The sequence below is a fragment of the Sapajus apella genome, unplaced genomic scaffold (genome assembly GCF_009761245.1).
Source record: "Sapajus apella isolate SASKATOON/1434 unplaced genomic scaffold, GSC_monkey_1.0 scaffold34, whole genome shotgun sequence".
Classification (NCBI taxonomy): Eukaryota; Metazoa; Chordata; class Mammalia; order Primates; family Cebidae; genus Sapajus; species Sapajus apella.
In genome coordinates this window covers 1,946,109-1,959,851 of record NW_022436974.1, presented here as the reverse complement: position 1 = coordinate 1,959,851, position 13,743 = coordinate 1,946,109, and the positions used below count along the sequence as shown (strand labels likewise).

The following is a 13,743-nucleotide window of genomic DNA, read 5'->3' as shown; positions in this document are numbered from 1 at the left end:
TAAGCCCAGGAAGTGAAGGCTAGAGTAAGCTATGACTTTCCACTGCATTTCAACCTGGGCAACAGAATGAGACCATGTCTCTAACAAAAGAAGAAAGGAAAAAAAAGCAGGAAAGTCCCTAAAATCAAATAAAAATGAAAACAAACAATAGATTTATATTGCAAACAGTAATGTATAACAATCGGGGTATTTGTGGAATCAGCAGGTCTCAGAATTTCACAGAAAATGTGATGTTATCTAGGTGAGAAACAGAAAAGCTGCTGGGCAGGGGGAATTCATCTCGGCATTGGGAGGAGGCTCTAAGAAGCACTCCTCATGAAGGACTGAACAGTCACACCGCAAGGGCTCTACTGCCTGGCACCACTCGCTGCTGTCTACAAAAGGAATGAGAAATAATTTCACAAGAAGTCAATGCACAACTTTCTGCTGTTAACACATTCGTTTATCATAATTTGACAAATTTGACCAGTTGTCAAGACTAAAGCCTATTCCTGCTTTAATGATTTTACCTTCAAAGCAAGAAGATTCTTTTTGCCTCTCTGAGGAGAAATTTTCCAGTTTCAATTACCACTTCCTCATCTGAAAAATAATATGGTTGAACTAGATGACTCCAGTTAATTTAAAAATTGGATAACTCTGTAACACTGCTAAACTCGAAGAAACTGTAGGTCCTTATTTTATGTTACCAGTATTATAGTAAGAGCTTTAAATTCCAAGGAGATACACACACACACACACGTTTTTTTCACTTTTCAGCTTTAAAAGACAATGGCTTCTCGAGAGATTTTCTAACTGAACATTAGATCAACAGAAAGAGTTGATCTGATATCAGTGTGCAATGCTGGGGAAACCTTGATTGAAGCTAAAGTGAATCCATGAGAACATGGCCTTTGCTCAGGGCTTTTGGTGTGTCATTTGTTCAGCAGTCCTCACCATGAAGAAATGAACAGACTGTGCCCATTTTTCATAATTGACCATTTTCAAATACAGTATTTAATATAGTGACCCCGTGTAATAGCATTGTCCCTGAGGGGGATAAATAGTTGTCAGATTACTGATCATTTGACACTAAATCATTATAACTAAGTGTAAAATTTAATGAGATTTCTACTAAATTAGTGGCATTTGTATATTATCTGGACTGCCACACATTTGTCATCGCTGAGACGTTTCTTTCTTATTAATCTATCTTCAAAGATGCCTTAAGTAGGTGAAAAAGCATTTTAGAAGAATTTTTACTGCCTTATTTTAAAAAGTCAATAAATTGTATATATTTAGAAGTGAATTACTCCTATTAATAACTTAATAATTTAATATAATTCACTCCTAAATACACGCAAGAAGCTTATGGCAGGCAGCATTCAGAATATAATGTGTAAAATATTTCATAAATCATTGATAAGCAAATTCTACTATAATAGGAAATCTTGTTTTTACTTTTTTATGGTTAAAATTTTATTTAATCTCTCTTAGAAGGTAAATCACACTGCCAATTAATCGGAATATCTGTATGTTAATATATTCATTAAAATATTTCAGATTTACCATCATTTAAAAAAGTTAGATGTCCATAGGCTATACTACCCTCAGTTTTTAATAATGATGACCCTTATTATTAAATCATATGAAATAATTATTTTCTTCATTCATGGAGCTAGTCTGTCATTTGTATTACCACTCTTAACTTAGATGAAAAAATTGTTAACCTAAATATATTCTGATTTAACAAAAAGAAACTTAAATAAACTACATCTAATAAAATTATCATATTTTAAAGCATTCTTTTACTTGTTAATTGTTATACAATATTCCATACTAAAAATATAACTCTTCTGTCCTTCCTTTATTTTTCCTTTTTTCCCTTTCTTCTTTGCATCTTTACCTCTGCTAATATTTATCAAGGTTCTATTGTATATCAAGCACAATGTTGGATGTTCAGACAAGTGGAAGTTACAGAAGAATAAATAGGCATTTTTAATGGCTGCCTAATATTTCATTATAAGAATTTAGAATTTAAAAATTACATGATTACTGGGCAATTTATTTCCAATGGTTTATAATTATAAATAATTACACAGTGACAATCAGTATCTTAGGTACATAAATCTTTGTCCTGTCACTAATTATTTTGCTAAGAACCATATTTGGGCAAACAGACAAATATCAGAAAGAATAAAGAGGATGTATTAATTATGTTATAAATTCTATTTTTTGTTCTAGCTGAAGGTTTAAAAAATTATTTAGATAAATTATTATCTATTATAAAAGAAATATACCCTTCTTTAAGATGGCTAATTTAAACATTTTCATAGAACTTTAATACTCAGAAAGGCAAATTATTTTATTTAAATTAATAAAGAGTTGTCTTCCACCTTGTCTCCCATTGGGCCTTGCACATAGGCGGTTGTTAAATGCTCTTTGAAGAGGTAAATAGAATGGACGGAATAAAACAGAATAAGAGCTTAATAAATGAGCTTGTAGGCAATTGTTCCTATATAGACACATTAGCTAAATTTCAAGTGTTTTTCATAATACTTGAGGGTCCTCCTGACAGAGTTTCCTATTCGATGAAAACACTCTTTAAGCAACTTCCAGTTAGCCATTGCTGACCCAAAACTTATGAGCTTAAAACATCAACCTGTTATTTTCTCTCATGATTTTAGCAGCTGATAGGCCAGGCAATTCTTGCTCTAATTTCTCATGTAGATGCCGGCTGAAGCTGGAGTCATCTGAAAGCTTCTTTTGTTTATTTTTTAAATTGACAATTAATAATTGTACACATTCATGATGTTCATAATGATGCTTTGGTACATATACTGTACAGTGATCAGATCAAGGTAATTAGCATATTTATCATCTCCAACATTTATCATTTATTGGTGTTGGGAACATTCAACATCCTCATTCTTGCTATTTAAAACTATGTATACTGTTAACTATAGTCATCCTATAGTGGCCTATTGCCCTACAACTTATTTCTCCTATCTAACTGTACTTTAGTATCCTTTAACAAATCATTTCCTTATCCATTTCTTCCCCTTCCCCTTCCCAGTTTCTAGGGTCCTCTGTCCTTTCTACTTCTATGATATATTTTTTTAGCTTTCACATATAAGTGAGAACATGTGGTATTTAACTTTCTCTTCCTGCTTATTTCATTTAACATAATGTCCTCCAGTTCCATCCATGTTGCCGCAAGTAACGGAATTTCATTCTTTTTATGGCTGAATAGTATTCCATGGTGTGTGTGTGTATATACATATATATATATATATATCACATTTTCTTTATCCATTCATCTTTTGTTGAACTCCTAGTTTGATTTTATATTTTGGCTATCGTGAATAGTGCTGCAGTAAACATAAGAGTGAAGATGTCTCTGATATTCTGACTTCGATCTCTTTGGATAAATGCCCAATAGTGAGATTGCTGAATCACAGGGCAGTTCTCTGCAGTTTTTTGAGGATTCTCTGTACTCTTCTCTGTAGGGGCTGTACTAGTTTATGTTCCCACCAGTAGTGTATAAAACTTCCTTTTTCTCTACATTCTCACCAGCAATTGTTATTTTTGTCTTTTTGATAATAGCTATCTGAACTGGGGTGAGATGATACCTCATTGTGGTTTTGATTTGCATTTCCCTGACTATCAGAATATTTCTTTATGTATTTGTCGGTAATTTGTGTGTCTTCTTTTGATGAATGTCTTTTCAGATATGACTTTTTTAATAGTATTGTTTATTTGCTGTTGAGATGTTGGAGTTCTTTTATATTCTGCATATTAACCCCCTTTCAGATGAATAGTTGCAAATGTTTTCTCCCATTCTGCAAGTTGTCCTTTCATTCTGTTGATTATTTTGTTTGCTGGGAGGAGATTTTTAGTGTGGGATAATCCTAATTGTTTAATTTTGCTTTTGTTACCTGTGCTTTTGAGATTTTATTCATAAAATATTTTCTAAAACCAAGGTCCTAAAGCATTTCCTCCATTTTTTTTTCTAGTACTTTTACTGTTTCTGGTCTTATAGTTAGGTCTTTGATCCATTTTGAATTGATTTCTATATGGGATGAGGGGTGGGAAGTCTAGTTTCATTCTTCTGCATGTGGACATCCAATTTTTCCAGTACCATTAATTGAAGAGACTATCATTTCTCTAATGAGGGTCTGATCCATAGGCTTCTTCACTGACATGTCTGGCACCTGGGCTTGGATGGCTAGAATAACTGGAGGCAAGCTGGATCTCTCTCTCCATAGACCTTTCTAAATGGCTAACTTGGACTCCTTCACAGAATGGCAATTTCCATGTAATTGGACTAACAGCTGTCTTTTCCTACAACAAGTATTCCAGGAAACCTGTGGTAAAGATGCAATTTAACCTCAACTCAAAATTCATACAGCGTCACTTCTGCCATCGTCTACTGGGTCAAACAGTCATGGTCTGGCCCAGATTTAAGGAGGTGAAAAAATTGGCTCCACCTTTTAATGAGAGAATGGCTTGCATGTTCAGGGAGTAAAGGAAGTGATGGTGGCCATCTTATACACAGACAGCCTCAAAGGAATTAATGCATTCTTCAAATGCCATCTCTATCTCTACCACATAAAGTATGGCTTTCCCTAATACACACATTTTCTCTTTCTTTTCTTTCTTCAGTTGAAACTACTTTCTAAATTAACAGTGAAAACAGTAAAGGTCTGTGTAAATGTCCATGTACTCCTTGCTTCCTTCTACAAATTAGGATTTACAATCATGTCCACATTTAAATCTCAGCTGTACTGTTCCCTAGCAGAGTGACATGAGCAAATAACTTCTCATTAGGATGAACTCTCTGATACCCAGTTTCTACCATAAAACTTAACATATAATAAGGTTATTGACTAAATAATTTATTATTATTTATTAACCAAGTAATCTCTTTGAGATTCCATTACCCCCTCTATGAAACAGGGATAACAATTCCACCTCACAGTGACAAAGAAGTAAATGAACAATTTAATATTTGCAAAACACTTAGTAAGCACCTTAATATAGTACAGTACAGTGAGAGTATCACAGCTATTAGTATTATTATAGTTAATATTCTTCTAACTATTATATTATTATTATGTATTGTAAATGCGTCTCCACATTCCTGTCACCACAGTATAAAATCTTGTTAGACAGCTTCTTCAACAACTGGATATCATGTATTTTCTTCACCCTATCCTTAGTTGCTATTTTAATGGATTCAGCATTGGCATTGGCGATGCAAAAGGCATATTTTTTCATAAATCCTAGAACTCATCAACCCTGTAATCATATTCTCCCCTTTGCTCTAGATAAACAAAAACCAACTTCTTACTCAAAACTACATTACATCTAAAATCACGTATCTGTCCACTTTCTCTTGCACCTCAATTCCTACTCTTATATTTTTCTCCAAAAGCAATCCAGTCTCCTTGACTCCTTTTTTTTCTTCTAGTCTGTCAGCACCATTCTGGCTTCATCTAATTTGACTTCATGGTTACCCATAGCATTGTCACATTTGATGATAAAAAGTGTCAGAATTACAAACTCCTAACCCTGAACAGACCCTACTGACTGCTTTCCTGGTCTTGGTCCTAGTTTTCCTATCTTTACTGAATTGGTCAGTTTCACTTCAAAATGATGCTGTCCAAACAAATTTGAACCCTAGTACCATTCCAGAATCTTTGTATATTCCTCTTCATTGCATCCTTCCACTTTAATCATGTACTATGCAAAAAATTTCCTGTTATCCTCCAGCTCCCAATCTAATTTCCACCCAATTGCCCTAATTTTTGTAGATAGTTTTATATTCTTAAGTTTAAAAAATGAGTGCCTTCCAAAATGAGCTCTCTCAACTTTTCCCCTGACAATCTCAAAAATTTTAATTATTTTGCTTTTTCTTCCTTCATTTATCTTGGAGGAAAAAATCATCATTTCTTCTCAAGGTTGCCCTCTAGACCTTTCCCCACAGTCCCAACTTTGGCCGCCTCCCTGATAGAAGAGCCTCTATCTTCTCTGTCTTTAATCTCTTGCATCTGCTGGTAGTTCTTCTCAGCCTTGGTAAAAAATGTTCATCCCTCATTTTCTAAAAATGTCATTTGCCCCGGTGAGGTTTTTAAACTATTTCTCTATCTGACTGAACTTGGAATGTTGATATCTTCTGCTCAAAGGTCTTCACCAACTCCTCCATTTCTTCAACATGCAGTCATCTGTTAGCATTTAGCTCATGTCTCTTAATCAACACATCCAGACAGCACTTGCTACATAAAGACCAATTCAGAAAATACTTAAAATACTTAAGTTTTTAAAATTCAAAATAAAGCATTATTGTTACTGCAATTGCCCATACTATGGAATGGAAGAATGTCATTAAGAGAGCTGGCAATGCCTTGTAGCCGCTGAAATATAAATAGCTGTGCATTTTTTAAATCCTATTCAAAATCACCACTAGAAATAAAAATACAATGGCACATTTCCCCTCACATTTGATTATCACTGGTCTTAAAGATGAAGTCCATATGCACACAGGTTAGTCAACACTATTCCATACCACTCTTTCATAATCAAAAGGGAATTCACCCTCTTTTACTCATTACCTCCCAACTCCTATTAGGAAGAAAAGAAAGCTAATCACAGATCACAGTCTCATTTGAACTCCCCACAGAACTTTATGTATGCCTCATGTCTAGCATATGCCCTTACCTGTCTGTACTATCATTATTTCAGAACCTTTCGTATCTCCCTTGTTAGAGTCTAAGCTAGGTGTACTTGATAATACACATCATAGGGCTTATACACTGTATATTCTCTGCACATGAACATTAGCTCTATCCACTTATAGCATTTTAGTAAGGATGAGATTGTTTTTATCCCTGATAGCATTGCCTATCATTTTCTGTTGCTGCCTCTGTAAGCTGTGATTGATTTAAGCAACTGTAGTTCATATTGACATTCACATCTTTGTGTTTGTTTCTCATTATCTTTTTCTTTTTCTATAAAATATAATGCTAACTGGTAACTGCCTCTAGGCACAAAATATCAGAAAAAAAAATCAAATTTACAATTAAGTTTCCCCAGAAATCCTAGACTCCAACTTGCATCCATGACTTTTTGTTGTCAATTTTCATTACTAAATATGTATTTCATTAAGATTATTACATAGTTTGATGGGATCCATATTTGAAACATAATTTCTCATGGCTTCCGATAATAGTGCGTGCTTAACTTTATCCATTGCCTTTGACCTATAGGTCCCCCAGGCCCACCTGGGATAGTAATTGTTGAGGAAATCACCGAAAGCACAGCCACACTCTCCTGGAGCCCGGCAGCTGACAACCACAGCCCAATCTCCTCCTACAACCTTCAGGCTCGCAGCCCATTTTCCCTGGGCTGGCAAACAGTAAAGACAGGTAAGAGGCACTAAAGCAACATCAGACATAACCACAGAAGCTTTCTATCTCATAAGATATATTTGGCTAAGGTCTCACTAGGATCTTTTTTGGATTCTGAAATCTCTTTTTTATTTATTACAATTTTGACAATTCTTTGCTTCTTGTTATGAATCTAAGAAGAGCAAGGTACCTTGCTTTCATCTTTTCAGTTCCCAAAGAGGGACCATATCATGTTGGCTTATTTGTTTGCTGAAATAACCTGAAACTCATATAGAAGTTGCAAAAATACTACAGAGTTCCTGTGGACCCATTCCCCAGCTTCCTGCCATGATAAAATCTTACACAGCCAGAGTATAATTACCAAATCAGGAGATGATGTTGGCGCAATGATGTTAACCAAGCTTCAGAGCTTATTAGGATCTCAGTAGTTTTGCTATGCAATTGTTTTGGTTCATACTTGTATGAGATTCTATGAAATGTTATTATGTAGACTCAAGGAACCACTGAGACAATCAGGATATATGTCTGTTTCATTAGCTCAGTTCCTTGTGTGACTCCTTTATAGTCATACATCTGTTTTTTAATACATTTATTTTATTTTATTTTACTTTAAGTTCTGGGGTACATGTGCAGATCCTGCAGGATTATTACACAGGTGTACACATGCCATGGTGGTTTGCTGCCTCCATATCCCTGTCACCTACATTTGGTATTTCTCCTAATGTTATCCCTACCCAATCTCCCCACCCCCTGCTATCCCTCCCCTAGCTCCCAACCCCCTTTTATTTATAAAAAGAAAATCTAGAGGCTGGCAAGATGACCAAATAGGAACCGCTTCAGTCTGCAAGTCCCAGTAAGATCAACGTAGAAGGGGGGTGATTTCTGCATTTCTAATGGAGGTACTTGGCTCATTTCACTGGGACTGGTTAGACAGTGGGTACAGCCCATGGAGGGTGAGCCGAAGCAGGGTGGGGCATCACCTCACCTGGGTAGTGCAAGGGGTCAAGAAACTCCCTCACCTCCCCAAGGAGAGCCACGCAGGACTGTGCCGTGAGGAACAGTGCACACCCGCCCAGATACTATGTTTTTCCCACAGTCTTCGCAACATGCAAACTAGGAGATTCCCTGAGGTGCCTATGCCACCAGGACCCTGGGTTTCAAGCACAACACTGGGCGGCCATGTGGGCAGACACTGAGCTAGTTGCAGAAGCTGTTTTTCATACCCCAGTGGTGCCTAGAACACCAGCAAGACAGAACTATTCACTCCCCTGGAAAGGGGGCTAAAGCCAGTGAGCCAAGTGGTCTAACTCAGCAGATCCCACCCCCACTGAGCCCAGCAAACTAAGATCCACTTGCTTGAAATTCTCACTGCCAGCACAGCAGTCTAAAGTTGACCTGGGACACTCAAACTTGGTGGGGAAAGGGGCATTCGCCATTACTGAGGTTTGAGTAAGCGGTTTTCTGCTCACAGTGTAAACAAAGCAGCAGGGAAGTTCAAACTGGGCAGAGCCTACCACAGTGCCAGAAAGCCACTGTAGCCAGACTACCTCTCTAGATTCCTCTTCTCTAGACAGGACATCTCTGAAAGAAAGGCAGCAACCTCAGTCAAGGGTTAACTCCCTGGGACAGAGCGCCTGGGGGAAGGGATGGCTATGGGTGCAGCTTCAGCGACTTAAATGTTCCTGCCTGCTGGCCCTGCAGATAGCAGCAGATCTCCCAGCACAGCACATGAGCTCCAGCTCTGCTAAGGGAAAGACTGCCTCTTCAAGTGGGTTCCTTAATCCTGTGCCTCTTGACTGGGACACAACTCCCAGCAGGGGTTGACCAACACCTCATACAGGAGACCTCTGGCTGGCATCTGGGAGGTGCCTCTCTGGGATTAAGCTTCCAGAGGAGGAACAGGAAGCAATCTTTGATGTTCCTCAGCTTCTGCTGGTGATACCCAGGCAAACATAGTCTGGAGTGGACCTCCAGCAAACTCCAGCAGACCTGCAGCAGAGGGGCATGACTGTTAGAAGGAAAACTAACAAACAGAAAGAAATAGCATCAACATCAACAAAAAAGATGTTCACACAAAAACCCCATCTGAGGGCCACCAAAATCAAAGACCAAAGGTAGATAAATCCATGAGGATGAGGAAAAACCAGTACAAAAAGGCTGAAAGTTCCAAAAACCAGAAGATCTCTTCTCCTCCAAAGGATCACGACGCCTCGCCAGCAAGGTAACAAAACTGAATGGACAATGGGTTTGATGAATTGACAGAAATAGGCTTAAGAAAGTGGGTAGTAAACTCCTCTGAGCTAAAGGAGCATGTTCTAACCCAATTCAAGGAAGCTAAGAACCTTGAAAAAAAAAGGTAGAGGAATTGATAGCTAGAGTAACCAGTTTAGAGGAGAACATAAATGACCTAACTGAGCAGAAAAACACAGCATGAGAACTTAGTAGCCAAGTTGATCAAGCAGCAGAAAGGATATCAGAGATTGAAGATCAACTTAATGAAATAAAGTGTGAAGACAAGATTAGAGAAAAAAGAATGAAAGGGAGCAAACAAAGTCTCTAAGAAATATGAGACTATGTGAAAAGACCAAACCTATGTTTGACTGGTGTACCTAAATGCTATGGGGAGAATGAAACCAAGTTGGAAAACACTCTTCAGGATATTATCTAGGAGAACTTGCCAACCTAGCAAGACAGGCCTACCTTCAAATTCAGGAAATACAGAAAACACCACAAAGATATTCCTCAAAAAGAGCAACCCCAAGACACATAATCATCAGATTCACCAAGGTTCAAATAAAGGAAAAAATGTTAAGGGCAGCCAGAGAGAAAGCTCAGGATACCCACAAAGGGAAGCCCATCAGAATGACACTGGTGCAGAAACCTTAGAAGCCGGAAGAGAGTGGGGGCCAATATTCAACATTCTTCAGGAAAAGAATTTTCAACCCATAATTTCATATCCAGCCAAACTAAGCTTCATAAGCGAAGAAGAAATAAAATCCTTTACAGACAAGCAAATGCTGAGGGATTCTGTCACCACCAGGCCTGCCTTACAAGAGCTCCTGAAGGAAACACTAAATATGGAAAGGAAAAACCAGTACCATCCACTGAAAAAACATACCAAATTGTAAAGACCATCGACACTATGAAGAAACTGCATCAACTAATGGGAAAGTAACCAGCTAGCATCATAATGACAGGATCAAATTCACACATAAAAATATTAACCTTAAATGTCAATGAGCTAAATGCCCCAATTAAAAGACAAAGACCGGCAAATTAGATAAAGAGTCAAAAACCCATCAGTGTACTGTATTTAGGAGACCCATCACACATGCAAAGACAAACATAGGCTCAAAATAAAGGGATGGAGGAATAATCACTAACCAAATGGAAAGTTAAAAAAAAAAAAGCAAAGGTTACAATTCTAATCTCTAAATAAAACAGACTTTAAACCAACAAAGATCAAAACACACAAAGAAGGGCATTACATAATGGTAAAAGGATCAATGCAAGAAGAGCTAACAATCATAAACATATATGCACCCAGTACAGGAGCTCCCATATTAATAAAGCAAGTTCTTAGAGACCTACAAAGAGATTTTGACTCTAACACAATAATAGTGGGAGACTTTTAACACCCCACTGTCAATATGAGACAGATCAATGAGACAGAAAATTAACAAGGATATTGAGGGCATGAACTCAGCTCTGAACCAAGCAGACCTAATAGACATCTACAAAACTTTCCACACCAAGTCAACAGAATATACAATTCTTCTCAGTTTTGCACTGCATTTATTCTAAAATTGACCACATAATTGCAAATAAAATACTCCTCAGCAAATGCAAACAAATGGAAAGTATAACAAATAGTCTTTCAGACCACAGTGCAATCAAATTAGAACTCAGGATTAAGAAACTCACTCAAAACTGCACAACTACATAGAAAGTGAACAACCTGATCTTGAATGATTACTGGGTAAATAAAAAAAGTAAGACAGAAATAAACAAGTTCTTTGAAATCAGTGAGAACAAAGTCACAACATTCCAGAATCTGTGGGATACAGCTAAAGCAGTGTTTACAGAAAAATTTATAGCACTAAATACCCAGAGGAGAAAGCGGGAAAGATCTAAAATCGACACCGAAACATCACAATTTAAAGAACTAGAGAAGCAAGAGCAAACAAATTCAAAAGCTAACAGAAGATAAGAAATAACTAAGATCAGAGAAGAACTGAAGGAGATAGAGACATGAAAAACCCTTCAAAAAATCAATGAATCCAGGAGCTGGTTTTTTGAAAAGATTAACAAAATAGACCACTAGCCAGACTAATAAGAAAAGATAAAAGAATCAAATAGACACAATAAAAAATGATAAAGGGGATTTCACCACTAATCCCACAGAAATACAACCTACCATCAAAGAATACTTTATATAAACACCCCAACACAAATAAACTGGAAAATCTAGAAGAAATAGATAAATTCCTGGACACATAAACCCTCACAAGACTAAACAAGGAAAAAGTCGAATTCCTGAAGAGACCAATAACAAGCTTTGAAACACCAATTAATAGCCTGCCAACCAAGAAAAGTCCAGGACCAGGAAGATTCACAGCAGAATTCTACCAGAGGTACAAAGAGGAGCTGGTACCTTTCCTTCTGAAACTATTCCAAACAACAGAAAAATACGGTATCCTCCCTAATTCATTTTATGAGGCCAGTGACATACAACAAAACCTGGCAGAGACACAACAACAACAAAAAATATCAGTCAATATCCCTGATGAATATCGATGTGAAAATCCTCAATAAAATACTAGAAAAACAAGTTCAGCAGCTCATCAAAAAGCTTATCCACCACAGTCAAGTCGGCGTCATCCCTGGGATGCAAGGCTGGTTCAACATACACTAATCAATAAACATAATCCATCACATAAGAGACCCAGTGACAAAAACCACATGATTATCTTAATAGATGCAGAAAAGACCTTTGACAAAATTTAACATCCCATCATACTAAAAACTCTCAATAAACTAGACATTGATGGAACATGTCTCAAAATAATAAGAGCTACCTATGACACGCCCACAGCCAATACCATAGTTAATGGGCAAAAGCGTGAAGCATTTCCTTTGAAAACGAACACAAGACAAGGATGCCCACTCTCACCACTCCTATTCAACATAATATTGGAAGTTCTGGCCAAGCCAATCAGGCAAGAAAATAAATAAAGTGTATTCACACAGGAAGAGAGGAAGTCAAATTGTCTGTTTGCAGATGACATGATTGCATATTTAGAAGACCCCATCATCTCAGCCCAAAATCTTCTGAAACCGTTAAGCAACTTCAACAAGGCCTCAGAATACAAAATCAATGTGCAAATATCAGAAGCATTCCTATATACCAATAACAGACAAACAGAGAGCCAAATCATGAGTGAACTCCTATTCACAATTGCCACAAAGTGAATAAAATACCTAAGAATACAACCAACAAGGGATGTGAAGGACCTCTTCAAGGAGAACTACAAATTTCTGGTCAAGGAAATAAGAGAGGACACAAACAAATGAAAAAGCATTCCATGCTAATGGATAGGAAGAATTAATATTGTGAAAATGGCCATACTGCGCAAAGTAATTTGTAGATTCAATGTTATCCCCATCAAACTACTATTGACTTTCTTCACAGAAATAGAAAAAAACACTTTAAACTTCATATGGAACCAAAAGAGAGCCTGCATAGCCAAGACAATCCTAAGCAAAAAGAACAAAGCGGGAGGCATCATGCTACCTGACTTCAAACTATACTACAAGGCTACAGTAACCAAAACAGCATAGTACTGGTACCAAAACAGACATATAGACCCATGGAACAGAACCAAGGCCTCAGAAATAACACCACACATCTACAATCATCTGATGTTTGACAAACCTGACCAAAAAAAAGCAATGGGGAAAGATTTTCTATTTACTAAATGGTGTTGGGAAAACTGGCTAGCCATATGCAGAAAACTGAAACTGGACCCCTTCTTTACACCTTATATAAAAATTAACTCAATTTTTGTATGGTGGATTAAGGAATTAAATGTAAAACTGAAAACCATAAAAACCCTAGAAGAAAACCTAGAAAATACCATTTAGGACATAGGCATGGGCAAACACTTCACGACTAAAGCGCCAAAAGCAATGGCAACAAAAGCCGTAATTGACAAATGTGATCTAATTAAACTAAAGAGCTTCTGCACAACAACAAAAAAAATATCATCAGAGTGAACAGGCAACCTGCAGAATGGTAGAAAATTTTTGCAATCTACCCTTCTGACAAAGGGCTGATATCCAGAATCTACAAAGAACT

General features: G+C 37.0%; 1 protein-coding gene across 1 annotated transcript in view; it reads left to right on the top strand.

Annotated features, from left to right (window-relative positions):
* Positions 1-13,743, top strand: part of CNTN5 (contactin 5) — a 1,397,849-nt gene that overhangs the window by 1,278,583 nt on the left and 105,523 nt on the right. Inside the window, exon 17 of the mRNA XM_032295928.1 lies at positions 7,245-7,403. Coding sequence (XP_032151819.1) covers positions 7,245-7,403 — 159 coding nt within the window. The remainder of the gene's footprint in view (positions 1-7,244; positions 7,404-13,743) is intronic.